General features: G+C 44.9%; 1 protein-coding gene across 1 annotated transcript in view; it reads right to left on the bottom strand.

Annotated features, from left to right (window-relative positions):
* Positions 1-19,116, bottom strand: part of LOC144151645 (uncharacterized) — a 68,328-nt gene extending 49,212 nt beyond the window's left edge. Inside the window, exons 1-2 of the mRNA XM_077682756.1 lie at positions 18,858-19,116; positions 7,355-7,816 (exon numbers count right to left, since the gene is read on the bottom strand). Coding sequence (XP_077538882.1) covers positions 7,355-7,816; positions 18,858-18,963 — 568 coding nt within the window. The 5' untranslated portion in view covers positions 18,964-19,116. The remainder of the gene's footprint in view (positions 1-7,354; positions 7,817-18,857) is intronic.
* Between the last annotated feature and the right edge of the window lie 722 nt (positions 19,117-19,838).

Raw genomic sequence — 19,838 nt, 5'->3', positions numbered from 1 at the left:
GAGAAGGGCTAATGCACCTGCTTAAAGGAGTACTGACACGAAATATCAAAGCTGAGATCCGCTCTAGCAATCAAGTACAACGACAACACAAATAGGTGTCTGTGAATAAATGCATCTTTCTTTCTTTGTAGTTGTGTGTGTGTGTGTGTGATCTCTCTTTCGCGAACATTACCGTACCGCGCAATTTCAACTCGTGCATTCGCACTTTCACATTCTTCCCCTCGGGGAAATGCGGGGAATTTTCGTTGAACTCGGACAAGGTAGTGGTAAATATTGTCGTCTTCTTTTTCTGGGCTGAAGGAACAAAGTGACAGTTTCAAATGTTTACTGTGCTTTCTTTCCCTCTCTCTAACAACGAAGTTTGCCACTCATAACAGTTTTGAATGCGAATGTTTACGTCTTCTGTGCGCATATGTTTCTCACCACGTCAATTTTTCCAGCACTTCGTTCCTCCTGTTTACCATATATGTTTTGTCAGTTTTACTACCCCAAAAACACCGAAACAGCAGTGTTGCGTTCGGTGTGAGTTCGAGGAATTTAAACTTCCTCTGCACGTTACAACCACTGAGCGACAATAATTGGCAAATCAGACGGTTCCGAATTCGCCCCACTGGCTGGTGCCAGTCGTGAACACGGCGCAGGCACACCCACAGAGCGTGGCGCTGCGATCGACAGGGCGGGGATAACCAAGTTTCGGCCTCTGTTTTACTGCGACGTTCTCATCGACGTTGCCTTGTATCTTCCATCCCGAGAAAAAAGAGGGCCCTGCAAGGAGTTCTCCCTCCCCACGTGTCTTAGCGTGTTTGGGGGCAATTTTCTTGGGTGGCAGTGTTTGTCATTCGTGTACAAGCCGAACTGATCGGATAGAAGGGGCCTGGACGCAGTTGGCGGAAAAGAAATAACAGCTGCCGCAAGCATTCGCCGGTTGGGATTTTTATTGCCCTAAGCAGTGGTCCACACTGGTATACTCTTACGTCCTCACTTCCGTTATCCCCTCCGAATAAGTAAAGCCCAATGCCATTGAGTCGGGGAAGAATGAGCACGCACCAAGGCTTGAATTGGCTGGTTAATTAACGAGGGGAGAGAAGCGGGAGGCCAATTTAGGAGGTCTGAATGGTGTAAAAATTTTTACTATGGTAGAAGAGGGGAGCGAATAAAACAAAAGGCGCGTATGAGCAATGAGAGTGAAGACTGGCACTCATTACTTCAATCTTCCTCTTGATGATGAAGGGTGGGTTGAATGGAACAGCAAGAGGACTAAATTCGAAGGATGTCAACATTGCTTAACGAAGTCTCTAATAATGCTATAAAAAGGCAGAAGGAAATTTTTATTATGCTTCGTGAATACGTTTATTTGATTCCATGGTATGATGTGCGCCCAAAAAATGGTCCCAATCTACGCTGTGAAGGTGGTTGGAAAGCAAAGCTGTGAACGACCCCCACAACACTTCCACATGCGACGTCACTTGAATTCACACACGTGCCTCTAGAAAGAGTGAAACCAGAGATTCTGCCAGCCGTTACCTGGGATTCGCAGGGGCGACGTCCCGAACGCGGCCTTGCGTTGGAAGAAAGAAAACGCAGAGGAGCGTGTTTCGAAGGGCAAGATAGCGGAACCTAGCCATTTTGATGTGCTAGCTCGGGGCTACACCACCGCTCGACACAAGCGCAGACACCGAAACAATCCGGCATGTGAGCTTAGTGATTACAATTTATACACATTTAAATTAAATAGTTTAGTATGTTTGAGAATTGCTAGAAAGCTGACGGAACTTGTATAGTCGCTATTTATCATAACCAGTTGCCCCATTCGCCTCTTGTAATACGCGTTAAAACACCACCGAATTGGTATTCAGCAATTTAGAAAACGCAGTCCCATTCGTGACAAGCAGTGCACAAACGTTGGCATTTTTCTAGCGGCCAGATGTCTGTAAGTGGTCTGCACATTTTATTTTTCCGCCCTGCAAACCAATCTTTAACGTATCTTTGCTTTACGACCACTTAATTCCGTCAGGTCCGGGTTACCTAGGAGGTACTGTCGAACAAGTTAATCAAGCCGTGCGAAGTAAGCGCGCAATGGACTCCAACCTACACCAAAATATGTCCAACACCGTCGCTAAAGCAGACGAAAAAGCCGATGGAAGGGTCCCACGGACGCGCCCGCCGGGGTGAGAACGGGGAACGCTGGGTAATAGCGCCCTATTGCTGCGCCATTTACACTGTGCTCCGTGAGTGAAATGCGTCCTCCGCCTCCCCAGCCGCGTTGGGAGTTTCTTGTCCCGCACGCCACGAAAGAACCGTTGCTGGTACAGGTAGAAAGCTTTGCTTTAAAACAGCAAGAAACACTCGGCGCGCAGTGGGTTCCCATTGGCTTACGACGCAAAGCACCAGTAGAACAAAACAAACTAGCGTGCGTCAGAAGCCTCTCGCGCAGTGTTGGTTGGCATTCAGTGTCTGTGGAATCAGGGTAGAAGCAGCATGATTAGCGATTCTTGAAAAAAGTATCTCAATTGAGCCTTGTGCCGAGGTTGTATATTATAGTCTTAGGTAAGAGGCTCAGCGAGAGCCCTCCCCCCCTCCCCCCTCTCCCCCCCCCCCTAAAAAAAACGCGTTCGCGCAACAATATGCTGAAAGATCCTGCAATATTTTTGCATCGTATTTTCAGTGAGCGTATCGTACGCGATGGCATTTGTTGCGTACACCTGAGCAATCGCGGCAGGCGCAGAGTAAAGACAATTTGTTTTTACCACATTCCGATCGCTTCGGTGCGGGGGCAGTGGCTCAAAAAGATATCCCGAAGATAACTCTGCTTCTCACGGCAACCATCGACCAGGGACGCCTGCCGTACCCAACTTTTCCATTTGTGTGGCTGGTAAACCACTCTGACGGAGCCGCAACTACAAATGTCGCGCTCCATTTGTGGTGAAAACACCGCAGCCGGTGGAAAGTTTCGCGTCGATTAGTGTTCCCTTCGCCGGAAAAAACGTTTTCTCTTAAGAATGACGGCGCATCCACTCACGAATTGGCCCTGTTGTGGTGTCTATACAAATTCGAGCCTTCGCTGTGAACATTTGACTGGCATAGACGAGCTCCACGCAGAGAAGAGCTCCTCGACGTAAAGCGAAAGTCTGCGAAGTGTCCGCATGTCTATATGGACGAAATTTTCGAAAATAAAGAATGCAAGTTGAGCAGGCGCATATGGTAGCAGTGTGATTTACTTGTAGACGGTGACGTTGACAAAGCTGAGGAACGGTTCTAGACTTAACCGTGAATTCTCGTTGCTGCCCTTTATTACACGTAGTGATCGGTACAATCGGCATTGATTGGTACGACCGCTACTTGTTACGCGAACAGTCATAGGCCCCCCTGCGTGCGAAGGGAAGCTGGCGAGTTCGGCGTTTAATCGTAGCCCCACCTGACGGAGCGCGCCTTCTTTACAAGGCAATGTTTTGGCACGCTGGCTCCATTGTCACCGGCTGCGATGGGCAGGTCGCTATCTATAAAGCCGGTCGTGCACATTATAAGGAGAAGGGGTTGCGTCATGCTTGCAAGAACTGCTATCACACGACGGATGTACTGGAGGGTTAGTTATACGCATGCGACGTAGTCTCGCTAGTTTCGCCGCTCTTTACCGTGATAAGGCGCTGACCCACCCGCCGGTCGGTGCTCCAGCGATGTTATTAAACATTTCGGCGGCTGTATGTGCTGCCGAGAAATTCTGGGTCATTATCGAAAAACTTTTCACGTTAAAGCAAGACTGCTGTACACTTACTGGCATAGGGTCAGGTGCTGTAGGCGCAAATACCATGAATTCACGTCTGTAAGTGCACCCATGGCAGCATGATTGTGTGTGCGCAAATTAACGAAAAGCAAACGAAACAAACAAGCAAACATAAGAACAAAGAAGAATGTGTTCAGAGATCCGAGCGACTAGGAGATTGCCCATTGGTGACCACTACCGCAAAACGATGCCTCATCGCAAACGCTGCTAGAAAAAAGAAGATACGAGGCAATACGAAAAAAGAAAACTTAGGACGTGAGGCGGAATTGTGCCCACTTGCTCTCCAAAAAGCACCCTGCTCACACCTTGCCGCCCTTTTTCGTCGGTGCCATGGGCCTGAGGCAGCAATCTGCGTCCGGCATAGCAGCTGCCTCCTTCCTACCCGCCCAATACCTTCGTTTCAATGAGACGCCTCGGGCTGGAATTGTTACCCCGCCTGCGCGCACGTATCCAATCAGTTTATGCGCGTCTGTTATTGGCACGGCGCGCTCAGTTCATTTTCTCTACGCCAAATGGGGCAGCATTATTTCGCAGCATTGTTGTTTAGTTTGAAGATATTTGCTGAACAAAAATTGGTTTGTTTGATTGATTGATGGATTAACACGCCGGCGCTACACAGGCGATGAGGTGCACCGTCGTTGAGGGCTCCAGAATAATTTTGACCACCTGGGGATCTTTAAAGGGACGATGCAACACTTTCGATAAACGCTTTCACTCTTTCCTTCGCGTCTGGAAGCACTGCGAAAGCTATATATACAGTTATAGCCAGCACGGAGCGGCACGGCGTGATTTGCTCGTCGCGCCAGTTACGCCTTCCGTTTCTGCTTTGTTTTTGTGGCTTTATTTTTAAAGTTGCTATCGAAAAGCGTTCATTGCTGCAACTGAAGGAAAACCGGCAAACAGCCGCTACATGGCCTCAGTGACGTAATTCGGGCCGTCGAAGAGCGTCAAGACTGCGAAAGAGAGAAAAATCTTTTGAGCGAGTTTCCAAGTTATCTGATGGGCAGAGAGCAGTAATTTTTGGCTGTGGTACTTTTCGCCCCTAATATAAGTAGTGGGTGTGTTGGGTGAGTACATTCTGCAAGCATTTGGGATTTAAAAAAAAAGTTGAAGAAAGTGTTGCAGGGTCCCTATAACGTGCGGCCAATCTCGAACACACGGGCGCTGCTCAACAAAATTTACCTTTACTTCCGAACGAAAGTTTATAGAAGCGCGAAAGCTAAAAGTGCATGCAAACTTCGATGAAAGTGCGTCCAATCGATCGTCGAAGCTTAAAAGGCCCAAATGACCAACGAAGAACAAACGAGTTCGTCGGTCAAGCCAAGCCAAGTCGTCGTTCTTTGATCTTTCGGTTTTGGTGATTTCACGCGTGTCAGTCTTAGAACTGCTGCCCAGCTTGCTGTGATCTTCTCCAGCTAAAGCAGCAACTGTGGGCCTCCTCGATTATCAGCCCTGGATAGTCCGCGCACTGCCCGGTACGCTATCCGGCGCTCCGTTTTCCAGTGTATTCTTAAGTGACCTCTAGTCCGAAGGCAGTCTTCGGGCTGCCTACGGACCTTTCATGAGTGGTAAATCGAGGGGGCCCTGTGTTAGCATTGGCTGACAGTGGGCTGAGGACTGCAATATTTGTTTGCTGATAAGTACTTGTTACTGCTAGCGGCAAAAAAATGAAAGTGACTTTGTGAATGCAACGCAAACGAACGGACGAAGTTGACGTCATTGTTTGGTGGGGCTTTAGGGGCTACACCGCGCTGATGAATGGTCCGGGTATTGTTGACCGACAACGCGTTCTAGAATGAAACTCAGCGTTATTGGAAATGCCTCTGGAGACGTAAAAATTTCGAAAGAAAGCCCGTAATAACTCCTGAAATAAGAAAACAAGTGAACTCCTAATCAATTACACATTACGAGAATAAAAGCGTAAGAAACTAAAGTAGTTCAATACCTGCTTGCCCTCAATAGTGAGTGGGGCAACAATGGAGCAAAAAAATAACGCTCTGAAAAATGCGGCGCGCCCGTGTCGTGCTTCCTTCGCGCGTGCTGTCATGGCCGTTTACGTCACCCCAGTCATAAGCGAACCGCATGAGTAGCCTTTTTAAAGCCTTGTACTCCCGCTACGAAATATTAGCATAAGTTTCGGGGAGGTGCCTCAGCTCATCTTTGCCCCAGCTTCGCTAAAACTCGGTCCTTCTAGATTAGTACCCCGGGGTTAGGAAGCGAAACAGTGGAGCCAAATAGAGCCCCACGGCGTTACGGCATAACGACCGAAACAGAAGCTTCGGAAAACAAGCGGTTTCAATAGTCATAACCATTCAAAACCACTAAAACGCTGTCTCTTGTCATATGTCTCTTCGCTGTTTAGCGCAAGGAAACCTAGAGGTACATTCGAGGCAAAACCTGTGTATATAACCGGCAGCTCCCGCATCCATTTAGTTAGGAACGCCCTTTGGGTTGGTTTTTGCTGTAGTAAGCGACAGAGGTGGCCACCACAAACGACGCGTTCGAAACTGCACAGTAGAGCGCCGGCACGGGTGGGATGAAAGCGAGCGCAAAAAAAAAAAAAAAAAAAACAGAATTTCCGTTCGCGCTGTTTCAGGCAGGGGTCACGCGAGCACTGCGAAGGCGAGGAATTTGAGTTCCATCGGATAAACTTCCCTTGAGTTCATAAAGAGAGGAGTGAGACAGGGAGGCGAAGAGAGTGATAGGTGGTACAGTTAGCGGATAACGGCGCCACAGCCCACTATGACAAATCACTGCTCTCCACTTTCGACGACAGCTTAAACGTTGATTGAAACTTCATTAACTTTTTAATAATGGGCTCAAAAAAAGCGGGGCCATCTTCACTAGTTTGAAATCTGAGGAGAAGCGAAGCATGCAGTGTATAAGTGTGTTCAGAGATTGCAGGTTGTCACACGGCACGCGCTGATATACGCGACATACGACTTACGAAATTGGAGGAGAAGAGAAATTCGAAACGGATACCTGCAAATTTTAAAGTTAAAGATAGTACGGAGTGAAATAGAAGCAAGCAAGAAAGCCAGCGCGAATGAACAACGAGGGTCCCGGTCTGTTCTTTTAGTACGCGTTTTTGCCCATGACGATAAAACGGTCTAGCATGAGGTGCTGGAAAACGAGTTTCCCGTTGCGTTCTTTTAGTGTGCGTTACGTTCTAGCGCGAGGCATTGGAAAACGAGTGTTCCGGTGTTTTAGCACCGTGAGAACAATGACAATACGACGACATGAGATGACGCCATGAGACGCCGACAGCCGGAGCCCCTATGGTGCTTCACCCCGAAAATACCACACATAACTGGTACGCTATATCAAATTATCTTAAGGTACAAGTCTCTTAAAGCATACTGTACAGAGTCTGGGACGGCATATCAAATTATCTCAAGGTACAAGTCGCTCAAAGCATACTTCACAGATATGTTCAAAACGCATGCTCATAAATAACACAAGAAGGTGACATCACACCAATCGAAACCGTTAGCACCAGTGCGCCATAAGCAACAGATCATAAATTCAACCATAATACCAGCGAAGGGTTTTGGAATGTGTCATTCCGCTTACCAGCGACGAATAGTTCTACCCGGGCCTCGGTGATGGTTACGACACCGGACATGACATCATCGCCGGAAGTGGCATTGTAACTGTAGCTGACATTGCAAAAGTAACTTCCCGTGTCTTCCCGATGCAACTTATTCAGACGTAGCGCTGGTGGATCATTTAGCAGCGAGAAGAATGCTCTTCCTGTCCAAGAGCTTTGCTTCCAGTGCTCGCCGTCGACAAGTCGAATTTCCACACCCACAGTGGCTGGTGGTGCAGGAGCCACCAATGCATACACTTTCTTTGCCTGCAGATGGCCGCTGCTGCGGTGATGTTTGTTATGATGTGTTGGGGGCCTGGCAGTGGCAACGTGGAACCAAACGGCCGAAACAGGAACTCTCGCCGCCATGTCGATGGCGCAAGGAAGGGACGTCTGATCTCCTTCCTCGACGCTCAGGCGGAGTGGCACGGCACGGATGTAGTCGCCTACAGGAAGAAAACAGGACTCATGAGCCGCCGTGCAGAAGGCTTCATTGGGTGAAAGATTGGAAAATAAATTTTTTGGTCAAATAAGTATACTGAGCACTTGATGAGTTTTTTAAAATTAATTGATAAACCACTTTTTTAAAGAATGACTCTAATTTGTTATATTCATGTAGAATAATTGTCGATACCATGTTCTTTGAAAAACACGAGTACTGTATACCTTGCTTTCAGTGCAATACTAGCGTTTTTGTGTGTGCTGAAAACTTGTATTGCCGCAACCTGTACAAACTGTCTTAAAGTTGGCATTTCTGGAAAAGGCGTAACCTGAAATCCAACAAGCACGCTTACCTAGAAATGAAGCGTTACAGGGTTAAACTATAGTTTTATTCGCTGCATGAAAAAGTGAAAGCAGTGAAAAACTGCGAGCAACACAAACCCTTTAGGAGAAGAAATGGGCGACATGAGATAACTGGATATCACGAAACCCGTGAACAAACAAGCAAACAAACACACGAAGTAAAGAAGGCTTAAAAACGCATGAACTAACACCCAAAAAGTTAGAACAATATTGATTGAACGAACGTACGAAGAAATAACTGAAAAAGAAAAGCAATAGCATTTACCTCGTGTTCACTGAGCGTGAAATGGAGGCTTTAAAGTTTTTTTTTTTCATTGATTTCCACTTTAGGTCTTGGGAGCATTTTTGCACGCACTAGGCAGTCTTTCTATCCAACTGTGAGCCAGGGTATGGCCCTTTAGATTGTATTCTCCGTAAACGCTCCATTTTTATTCCATACTTTTTACGCAGTTCTTTCCAACAGTACACATCATACGATGTGTCGACTGAACCTCCTTTCAACCATGCCAGCTCTGTCCAAGTGTTCCGGACTCAACTGCCAGATAGCCGCTTTCCATTTAGAGTATACATCCGAACTCCTTGCCTCGGGTTCTCGCTGTAGTGTTGGCACTGCATTAGATGCAGCAGATCTGAACTTGGAGTCTTGTGCGCCTACGAGATAAAAATAATAAGGGACGATTAAATTCACGCACAAGACTTGAATGGTGGAGTTGTTGTAGGCGAGCATAGCCCGACACATAGTTAAGTTTCACTAGCATTGTTGATTTGCGTAGTTGGGGTTCTAGCAATCGTCGTCATGTGCCTCGAAGAGGTCGTCATCTTCGCGGAGAGTGGTGGATGCGAAGTCATCCTCAGCCTTTCCGACTTCCACCAGCTGTTCATCATCGACTCGGGGGGCAGCGGTGGCGGGATCTGCAAGCCGTCTCGGGACTGAGTGGCACACTCGCAGCCATGTCTCCAATTATCCAGGCTTCCTCCCAAGAAGGGTGTCTTTTAATCGTTCTCATTAGCGCTGGAGTATTTTACATGAGCGGTGGCACTTGACGACAGCTCTGGAGTTTTTTTTTTGTTTTGCTAAAGCCATTGCGCGTGGCGAGAACGCTGGGCGGCAGCCGTGAGGTACGTGCTCCCGAGCGCTCGGAATTTGTTTATTATTTTTCCTTGCATCGGCAAACTTACTGCTTGTACATCATCTCCGCTGTTCAAAATCGCAATGATGCTGTGCCCCTTACGTAAAAAATGCCACCGATTTTGACTATTGCTTAAGGTAGCTTTTGTTGGCTAGGTGCAAAACGAATGTTCTTTAAGAACGCCTTATTTCTCCTGACTTGATTTATGTGAAAGCAATCATAGTGGGCGATTTGATTTTGCTGAGATGAAATTGAGGGTGCAAGAAAGTTTCACGTACGTTTTTCCACTTTACACTTCCCGGTGGAGACGCTTTGATGCTAAAATATTTCGGTGCATGGGCATCTTGGTACACCGGCAATTTCGTGTTAGAAAACATCCATTCAGCGGTACCTTGGAGCACGTATTTCTCAGTGCACGGTTCATTAAGACGTGATTGTTTTTTATAGTTTAAAAGAAACTATTCGATATACATTTTGATAATTGTAATTACATAACCTTTATAGTTCTTGCAGCTTCACGATGCGTTAAGAAGAAACCATTATGTGCTCAAAGCTTTGATATATGATTAGGTGTCTCGATTCCCTTAGTTTATGGGATTGTACAGGTTGGCCAGCTGAACTGTACGAACTATGATATTGCTGCTATTATGAACTGGACTTTTCACTGCAGATTCCAGGAACTGACCCATTCATTCAATCAACTGAGCCTTTTAAAAACAAGCAGCATTTGTTCGCTTTCCTGTACCGTCCGTTCCCGTCCCTTTCTGTCATCGTGACCAGGAGTTTTCCTTTTCCCTGAAAGGTTCTGTTCTACTACTACTTCCAGTACTCCTACTACTTGCATAGGGCTGCTCCACAAGTTACTGGTCAGAGTAAAATTAGCGAGAGTTTGTACGCTTTGAAGTTATTTTCTTTGTATGTTATGCAAAACTCCGTTTATTAGAGAGTGGTAAATGTTCTAGGAACCAAAATTTCTCAACATTGAAGGAACCAAGGGGTTGTAAATGCAAAAGCCTTCTAGTACAATTGAACGCTACTGAGTGCTCCGTGATGGTTTGCGCTGCAAGCAACGCTTTCATGTTTTTGTGTGTATGTTGTGCTGTGAAGCTTGAAGATCAAATTGGCGAGGACAACTTTTCGCTGTTTCTGCACTATCATGTTGGCTGAAAAGCGGAGTCAAATAGTCGATATTGCTTTGAAGTTCCCTTGCATTTGCTCCCACGCGGGGCACTCAGTAACGATCTCGTCCTCACTCGAAGGGTAGAAGTATAAAGTTCGAATCCAAAAGTGGTACGACACGTACTGCGCATAGGGTGTCCTGGGTAGCTGTTGGCACTCGGCAGCACAATGCAGGGTACTTGCTATGGAACGCCCCCTGGCAACGCGCATGGCCAGGTGTCTCCCAGCAGCGCGTGGTCCATTTAGGTGTGTGTTGGCTTCCAGTGTTGGCCAGTACACTTTTGGTGGTACTTGTTAGACCCGTAGCTACTGAATGGTTTAGGTATGTGAGAATTCCGGTTAATTCTGTTATTTTCCTTGCGTTAGAATTAGTTAAAACATTTATTAGAATTGGAAGATCGGCTGTCAGCACCTTACGCCACTTGCCGTCGTCCTTGCATATCATCTTGATTGTGAGATGATAAGAAACGCTGCAAGTCAGGTTGCCATACCAGCGTAAAACAAAGTGTAGATAGTTATGCAGCCCATTTCTTGGGAAAACCAGATTTTTGTTTATTCTGTTCTTCCCGTACAGCTTATCGCTAGCGAAGTGAAACTGCAAGTAAAAAAACAATATAACAGACGTATTTTTATTTATTCTAAGTGAGGACATAATCACCTCGAGCAATTTCAGTGACAATCCACCCCAGAAATGAACCTTTTACATGAAGGGTAACCATCTTTTTTTTAGAATCGACTTCCGCACTTCGTACTGCTCGAACAAATTGGAATAAAAAGAGCAATACGGAAAATATACACATCGTGTTTTTTTGCCCTTCAGCTATGGCTGTTTTTTGCGGGTAACGTAGCTTGACTACTTTGAGCACATCAAAGTATACTATGCTAAAATATAAACCGCACCATAAAGAGCACTTTGTCGAAATGGAGCTTTAATAACAGAATGTAGTGACGTTTCATTTATGGTTGCGTTTATCTTAGCAGAACTTAGCACACAGCTCAAAATTCAACAATTGTGATGGCAATCTACTCGAATTTTGGTCAAAACGAAGCAGGCGCATTTCACATTTTCAAACTGCATAAAGCACGGTTGAGAAGGCATTGCCTCCGAGAAAGGTTTTGCCGGAAATTTGTTTGTGAGGGCATCTTACGCTGTGGCGACAAAATTTTCTAGACTTCCCCATAATGAGGCGTGTCATTTAGGCGTCACTCCTCTCGAACTCGTTCTTGAAGCACTTCACCTTAATTTAGTTTCGCGTTGAACGTATTAGAGAATATTTTTTTTTGCAGATACGCATTTCGAAGTTCAGTTCTTGATACGGTAGCAAGGCTGGTGCTTCTACGATGGAAAGAGAATGAGTCCCGTAATATATTTCCCAACGTACAATTTTTTGTGCTGCTCCTGAAACCTGCCTTTTCTTAGATGATATCGGTGATCCAGCTGGCCTTACAATTTTCGTGTTCATTTCGAAGCCTGTATTGCCCTCCTTCTTGAAAGTATGCCTCACGGTTTGATACCTGTGCATTACGAATGCCTTCTTCTCTTCAAATCCTACACCATCTTTTCTTCGCGAAAACTCGTTTAGACGACCCCGTGACAGAAAAGGATCTAATTTATATGCGCCAATTTAAATGATTTAAATTTTTGTCTTTATTGGTGAGATAAGCAACATTTCAATATAGAGGCAATCAGAGAACACTGGCAAAATATCAGTTTTTAAATTTGCTACTCTCTTAGGAAGACGCCTAGGTTTTTTTTTTGACGTTTCGGAGTGTCTCAGTGGTCCTAGGTAATATTTTACTATTTTCTGCGCCTTTTGCGAATCGTAGCTGTTACAATGCGCATCCTATTTCAAACAAAACGAAGCTGTGGTTCTCGAAGTGTCTTCCATGGTGCATACATACACTCCTTTAAAAAGATTTTTGTAATGGTTTAGTTGCAACGCAAGGTTTTCAAATCTTTACTAAATAGCAAGGACCCCGATGGGGTTGGTATTCCGAATGGAATACATTACTATAGAAAATTACTATAGAACATTACTATAGAAAACTTTATAAAAAAGATCCCGGGCCATCTCCAGTAACGTGAAACCTGGGGAAGGGCGAAGCATTCATAGTTTAAGTGTATTCTTGGCGCCTTGGCGTTTTTTTCAACGCAATTGAAAACATTGGCGTAGAGGTATACAGCTTGGCTGTAAAAGTCTCGCGTCTTTGAAGCACGAAGCGTTCTAGCGCGAGGTGTAAACGAGTGTGCCGGTGTTTTAGTACCGTGACTGCACGAGACGACGGTTACCACGATGACATGAGACGCCGACAGCCCTAGCCCCTTAGGGCTTCGCCCCTAAAACACCTGGCACAAGAACTGCAGAGCATTCAACGTAGAAAGTTATGCTCCAAAGCTCCAAATAGAGCACAAGAAATGTAAATGTAAATACATTTAAAATGTAGTTACATTTTTACCGTAAATCAGTATTTTCCTTTTTGTAAGGTTGTTATCGTCTGCGTTATCAGTGTATAAAAATGAAACGCTTTTTATTTCCTCGTCGTTCCCATAGATTCTGAATCCCTTTGTTAAGTATAAAAGTAACCGTATAAAATATCGGGATATGAGTGTGGGATCACATACTCTGCGAGAGTCCCGTCGAAAAAAACGGCTCAGCCCACACAACATGACAATTATAATGAATATAAACGCGTATGATTATTTGAACAGGAGGAACGATAAAAGCAATGCATGAACAAGTTCAGTTTGAAAGAATGTGCTCTATAGCGTTGTTTGCATAGTAAGTAATGCCTGATATCAAAAACTCTTGACACCTTTATACATCGTAAGGAAAGTACCAACCCCCCCCAAAAAAAAACAAACAAACAAAGAAACGAAAACTATTGTGCTCACAGCACACACAAAAAAGCGCCAAAAGAATTTAGGCTTTTTAAGTCTTTTTTTATATTGTTTGCTGCATGCAACGGGTTTTCTCCCTCATTTGTTTGAAGCAGTATAAATAAAACTATTTTGTTTTTCCGTAATCCTGTATATTCAATGCTTCTAATCGCGAGGACTACGATTATAAAATATGCTACATTCCCTACCAGCATCACTTTCTTCCACAGTTGAATTTTTAGGCGAACGCAGTGACAACATAGCAATAACAACCCGCCATGCTGTCTCCAGTAGTATTAGATCATCGCGCTTTACAAAAACATCGCTTTCGCAACATTGTAAGCGCAACGTTTAGAGAGTTCATCATGGTTGCAGGATCTCAGTGATGGCCCCGCCTCCGTAGTAGAGGCGAGCATAGCCATTGGTTAGCAAGATCATTTATTTCTAGCGTTTGTTTCTGCACAGCCTTCAAAAGGATGCTATGAGCGATGACCGCACAGCGAAAGTCTGCAGTTGCAATACGTTACTTTGTCCTACACTCATCTCGACATACCAAACCTGCGCTCCAGAATTTAAAGTTCACTTCATTGGATACATGCCCATCGTGTAAAGAGTATCTTGACACAGTGAAGCCCTTAAGGTACTTGCACAAGGTTGCGTTTTTTTACCTTACATCTTAACAAATACTACCGTGTAAGTTTCTGAGGCATGGCAGGAGGGGATAGAATTGTTCAACACAAAAAAATACAAAACAGAAGTTCAACAACACACATGACTACGCAATTATTTTTAAGAAAGCGTAGATTCTGCGCTGACAAGCATAAAGGTCATTCCCCGAATGTGCTGCTCACGATAAAAACAAAAACAATTAAAAGCCGTCAACAGCCGACCTCAGTATAACAACTTTCAGGAGATCAGGCTGTAGAAGTTCTGTGTGCAGAAGTTGTAACAAACGAAATAGGCGCGGAGAGCCTCGAATCTCTGTTAACTCTCTTAAGTAGAAAGTTGACACGATCACAAGAACACCGAAGTTGTGTGCTGAATTAGTGAGAACAGTACACTGACTTAAGGCGTTTGCGAAATCAGCTCACTCAGTGTGCTGCTCAGTGTATTGGATGTTTTCTCCCCGCCCGATCAGAGGGCTTCTGCCCTTTGAATCAGCTCACTCAAAAACTGTAAAACGTGCAATTGCCTTGATGTGCTTGGAGTCCTGTATTGAAAAGTGCTGTACCCATTGTACGCAAACATGTTTTGACGCCCAGGTCTCCCGGCTATTGGATGCCGGTTACCCTCGTTTGCTACTGTCGGCTGCATCGGAGGCGTTCCTTGAAAAACTGAAGCGTAAGCGGATCAATCCTGAGGTCACAGCCGAAAAGAAAACAAGGCCTGAGGTGGTACCATATTCCCATAAAGTAGCTCACAACCTTAAGCCTGTCGCTACGAAATATCGGGTGCCCATTGTGTTTTCCGCACCAGAAAGATAGCTGGGTTGTGCAACCATTTCAGCGGAGAAAAAGCATAGTCCATGCGGGAAGAAAGACGCCATGAATTACGCGGAATGGAAAGTTGACGTTGTTTACCAGACATCGCTCATATGTGTCAAGGTATATATTGGGTAATGAAGACGTTGCATAAATGATTGCCTCCGAGAACACGATTATCAATGAAGGACAACACCGGATTACACTTGCGTATTCATTGCCGTGATTCCGGTTCTACGCCACGCCTCAAAGAAACTATTCTGATTGACAGAAGCCGTGATACTGTGTCTCGTCAACTTTCAGAAGATTACCTCGTTAAAAAAAATCGCGAGGGGTGCAACAGTGAAGCGTCCCAATCCCTTTTTAGCTATGAATTCCGTTTTTTAAATACAATGAGGTTGGCGGGCTGTTAGTATTGTGGGGTTGTTATCGGATTTACTATCTGCGTTTATGGTTTTATGTGATGCAGAAGCCTATTTAAGGCAACTTTTTTTCCGGCAAATAAATAGTTCAGTTAAGCATTGTTTGTCTTCCTTCCTCTGTATGTTCAGTTAGCGCAATTTTCGAAATCCGTGACTTCATGCTCAGCTACTACTGCCTACTCCCACTTAACACTTCCTACTGCCTACTGCCCACTACTACTAGGAACTACCACTCCTAATGAGAACTACTGGGAAAGAAAAAGGGAGATTATGAAAAGACATTGTCGTCTGCATGACTCATCCCACAATAAAACAAGAAAACATCAACGTGTGCCCTAATGTTCACTTCGAGAACAAAATGTCTCTTATCATTGTCGCTCACCTTGGAAAAAAAACTGAGTGCTGCTGACTTCAATGCGGGCAGAACAATCACAGCAAGACTTAATTTATCCTTCCATATAAATTTCATTTCTTTGCGTATAGGGGAGCACCAGAGTTGCGGCTGATTTTAATGCGAGCGAATTAATAATGATTCAAAGTACTTCCGCATGAGCTCTTCGCAGAAGTGGGAACTCAAACGGAAGTGCTGAATAGGGCGCCGCGAATGGTGAATACGATTAAAAGTACGCATTAGGAGACTTATAGTGGAAAGCAGAAATAAAAACGCATTTAGACACGTCCAAATTAATAACGTTAGAACCGAAGAGCCTCCACATAGAGGGAGCATTGTAGGCCACCTTTAATGCCACTGCGTTTTGTGCTGCTCATTATGAGTAAAATACTGATACATTTGGCAGCGTGTTATGTCCTCCTGCGTTTCGTTTTTTCGAATTCTTTAGCAATAAATGCCAGGTTCACGAGTAAAGCTGTGCCTGTTGTGAGAATTGCCGGAAACGTCGTATGACATTTTTTGTTGTGCTTGGCATCAACGGTGTCCTAACATGAATGTGATCTATTTGTTTAGTTTAGAAGAGTCCTAAAGCAAGTCGGTAGAAGACCCACCTGGTAAAGACGTGATTAGAAACTTCCTCAAAAGCAGATGATGGTTTGAAATATAAAGCAAAACTTCATGGAAGCGAGGATGATTGTTTGACGACATTGCTGTTGTAAATTGTATTTGAATCTCCCACGGAACTGACACGTGCTTTGAATGAGCCACGCAACAAAGAGGACAAGAAAAAGGCACGCACGTGCAGCACACAGCGCGTGCTGGGTTTTTGTTTTGCCAAATTAAAATGACAAGACGGTCGCTGACATGGGTGCCTGGTTTTGCGTCTCCTTTCTCGAGCGCCACTGGACGCCGAGGCGCGCTTCTCCCACAATTGACGTGGCGACAAGAATTCAATGAGGGAACGACCTCGCGGAAATGTTTCCAGTCTTAGCTGGTATGCTAAGATATTGAAAAACGAAGGAAATATGATGCTCTGATGTGACATGATGATTTGCGCCTGCATTCCTTTCGCTTCAGCAAAATAGGAGGTTGAGCCTGTACTGAGCGCCCAACTTAGGTATACATTACTTGAGTTTGCTTCCCCGCATTAAGAGTCTGCGTGGTGCACCTTGTACAGGCGTCCCAGCGCAACACGCGCAAGGGCTGACGCAATAAAAGCCCGTGGGAAATGGATCCGGAGATGCGGCTGGTATAATATCATACTAGTGTGGTAGTAATTTTGATCATTTCAGCGACAATCCCGGCATGTATATTGCTCATTACCGGATTAGCAATTGAACGCGTGTATAGCAGTGCACGCTCATTATAGTACGGAATCAGCGTACGTTGGACGATTTCGGGAATTGTTCGTGCGATGCTACCTCCGGAATTTTTCAGTTTATAGCTCGCTTGGTTGAACATGGATAGACAACAGATGATAGGGCGAAGATCCTACTTTGAGGTATACCGTAGTCAACCTCGTCCGCACAGTTCAACGTTGGATGACAACGTTGCTTCAAATGAGAATGTCGAAGATTGCGTCCGGCGAGAGGGTTGTGGCGTCGTGATAAAGGGGGGCCAACGTGCCAGGGAGAACAAAGTTGGGGCAATGCCAGGTGATGCTGTCCAGACCTGCTCTAGTATCTTCGTGGCAGTGGGGACATCAGGGAACGTTGCGCCCCGTCCCTTCTGGCTACCACTTTTATCTTAACTGCGGTAAACCTTAATCTCTGGGTGCAATCCCTCTATGCTCAGACATGACGAACAACGCCTAAACAAAGGTATAATGCTGACTATTATGTGGGAACAGTCCGTTGGAACATGTACAACAGATGCACTTCTTTTCAAATTTATTTCTTGAGGGTGCGAAAGGTCAGAGTGTAAAGGAACCTTTTGGCGCGAAACTAAGCGTGAATATTTAGGCGTGTTGTAACCTGGGCTAGTTGGTACTGTTCCATGGCGGGTAACAGATCGAAAACTGGAAGAAAATACGAACAGGTAGAGAAACAAACAAGTGCTTGTTTGTGTCTCTACCTTTTCGTGTTTCCGTCGAGTTTTTGAGCTGTTACCCGCCACGTCAATATTTAAGTGTCGCAACTTTAAGTACGGACATATTAGGCTCCTATAGAAAAGCACATACAAAAAACACAGTACTATACACAATAAAAACAATAAAACTACGCAGGGTAAAGACAGCATAAAACAGCGCAGGAGTCGGCGTTGACTGAGGGTAGTTGGACTTTAATTTCGATAATCGCCGACCTCAGGATAACCCGAAGGAAGCTAACCCAAGACGGCTAAAGAACACGATAGCTTGTGCGTGCGTGCCCTTCAATCATGTTGTGTTTACCTTCTTCTCCGTGATAGTTTGGAGCAAGCAATGTTTACAGCAGCGTGTTTGAACAAGTCGCAGTATTAAGGATCGGCTCATACCCGGCCTAAACAAGGGTAGTTCGGTATTTTATGCAAAATAGGCCCCCAGGTAATTTTTATACCAATTTAAGCAGTATTACAAGCTCTACTGCCGCTAAAAAGAATTTTAAAAATGGCACTTGGGCACGGGTCTAATCTAGTTTGTTCACAGTACGTGCTCCATAAAGCAAATAAATCGGTCCAAGCTACTTTTTTGTTTTTCGAAACCACTCCTGCTCTGATTAACATCGTCGTCAAAAAGGAATGTACCTTTGGAATGAATTAGACGGTCAAAAGGGCCCCACTTATCACTAAAATTTTAAATTTACAGCGTACTGAATTCTCAATACGGAAACCGCATGTGCGGTCAAGTACTTCATATGGTTGTTTGCTCACCTCTGACATTATATATGATACATTAACATGAAATCAGATGAGTTAAAATACAAACCGATATTAGTTTATGTACTGGTAGGACACTCAAAACAAATAGATCAATAAATATTTTCAAGAATTAATAGCCGGGTTGACATTATGAAGTTAGTAGAGAAGTACAAATAGCACACTTGTAATCACATTTATGCATTCATGCAATATGCTATATTGAAGGTACTGTGATAACAAAGGCTCTATAAACAAGATAATAAAATAGGCGCCGTGGTGACACATTACAGTTAATAATGAAATACGAATAAGAAATTCGTATGGATTCCCCTCCCAAAAAGAAGACCGCAAGTGTGTCTTGGCTTACCACCATAAGCTCTGTCCACAGCTGTTCCGGCGTTCAGTGAAGAAATCACTGTGATGAAAACAATCCACCTGTATCCGCACGCTGGCACAATCCACGACTGATGCATGACTCTCTACTCAGTGACGGCTTCCATGGCCCATGAAAGGTGCTGCGTATTCCGAAAGACAAGGAAAGCACAGGCTGCGGCCCCAGAAGCTCGAAGTTTCGATCGCCGGGGTCAATCCTCTGTTTCGCCGGAACCACCGCGCGCGAGAGCTGCTCCGAGCGGAGTGAGAGAGGGCGGGGGCAGCTTTACTTCCCCAAACCACGACGCCCTGCCAGCCCCCGGCGGCAGCGCCTCCCCGCGGGCACCGCTTGGCGCTAGAGGCGAAAGTGGTGTGGGAGGAAGACATCGGCAGTATCAATTGACACAGCTACTTCAATATACACCCGTAGTGTTGAAAATACAATTAGCGTACAGAAGGTAGTTCACGCCCCCAGCTTGTCGCTGTGAAGGAGATTGAAGCGGAAACATTAGGTTTTACCCTGCTGGAGTTAAAGTATTCTCGTCGGCTACTTTTGTACTCACATTCGCGCCCCTTATTTTATTTGTCTGCTCATTTTCCAGTCTCTTCCAAGTATCATTCAACAATGATTGCATCGGCCTGTCTGCCTATAAGAACATATAACGACTTATTGCGGCTATTGGTTACCGTTTACTACCATGATGCGACCTTTAAGATACTTTTATTACCAGAAAAGAAACAAGATTGCAGGTGTAGACTTGGAGTGCAAGCGTCGGTCCGAGACCTACGTATTGATTGACGTAGCGTGTACTTTTATTTATTTATTTATTTATTTATTTATTTATTTATTTATTTATTTATTTATTTATTTATTTATTTATTTATTTATTTATTTATATTACTTTCAAGGCCCGGAGGCTTTACGGAGGCTTTCCATACGTACGAAGGAGGTACGTATGGAAAAATACAACAGCCC

Source organism: Haemaphysalis longicornis, unplaced genomic scaffold (assembly GCF_048455015.1).
Source record: "Haemaphysalis longicornis isolate Haplotype H1 unplaced genomic scaffold, Haemaphysalis longicornis Haplotype H1 scaffold_9, whole genome shotgun sequence".
In the NCBI taxonomy this organism is placed as follows: Eukaryota; Metazoa; Arthropoda; class Arachnida; order Ixodida; family Ixodidae; genus Haemaphysalis; species Haemaphysalis longicornis.
Note: the sequence above shows the minus strand (reverse complement) of the source record. Positions and strands in the feature narration are given on the sequence as shown.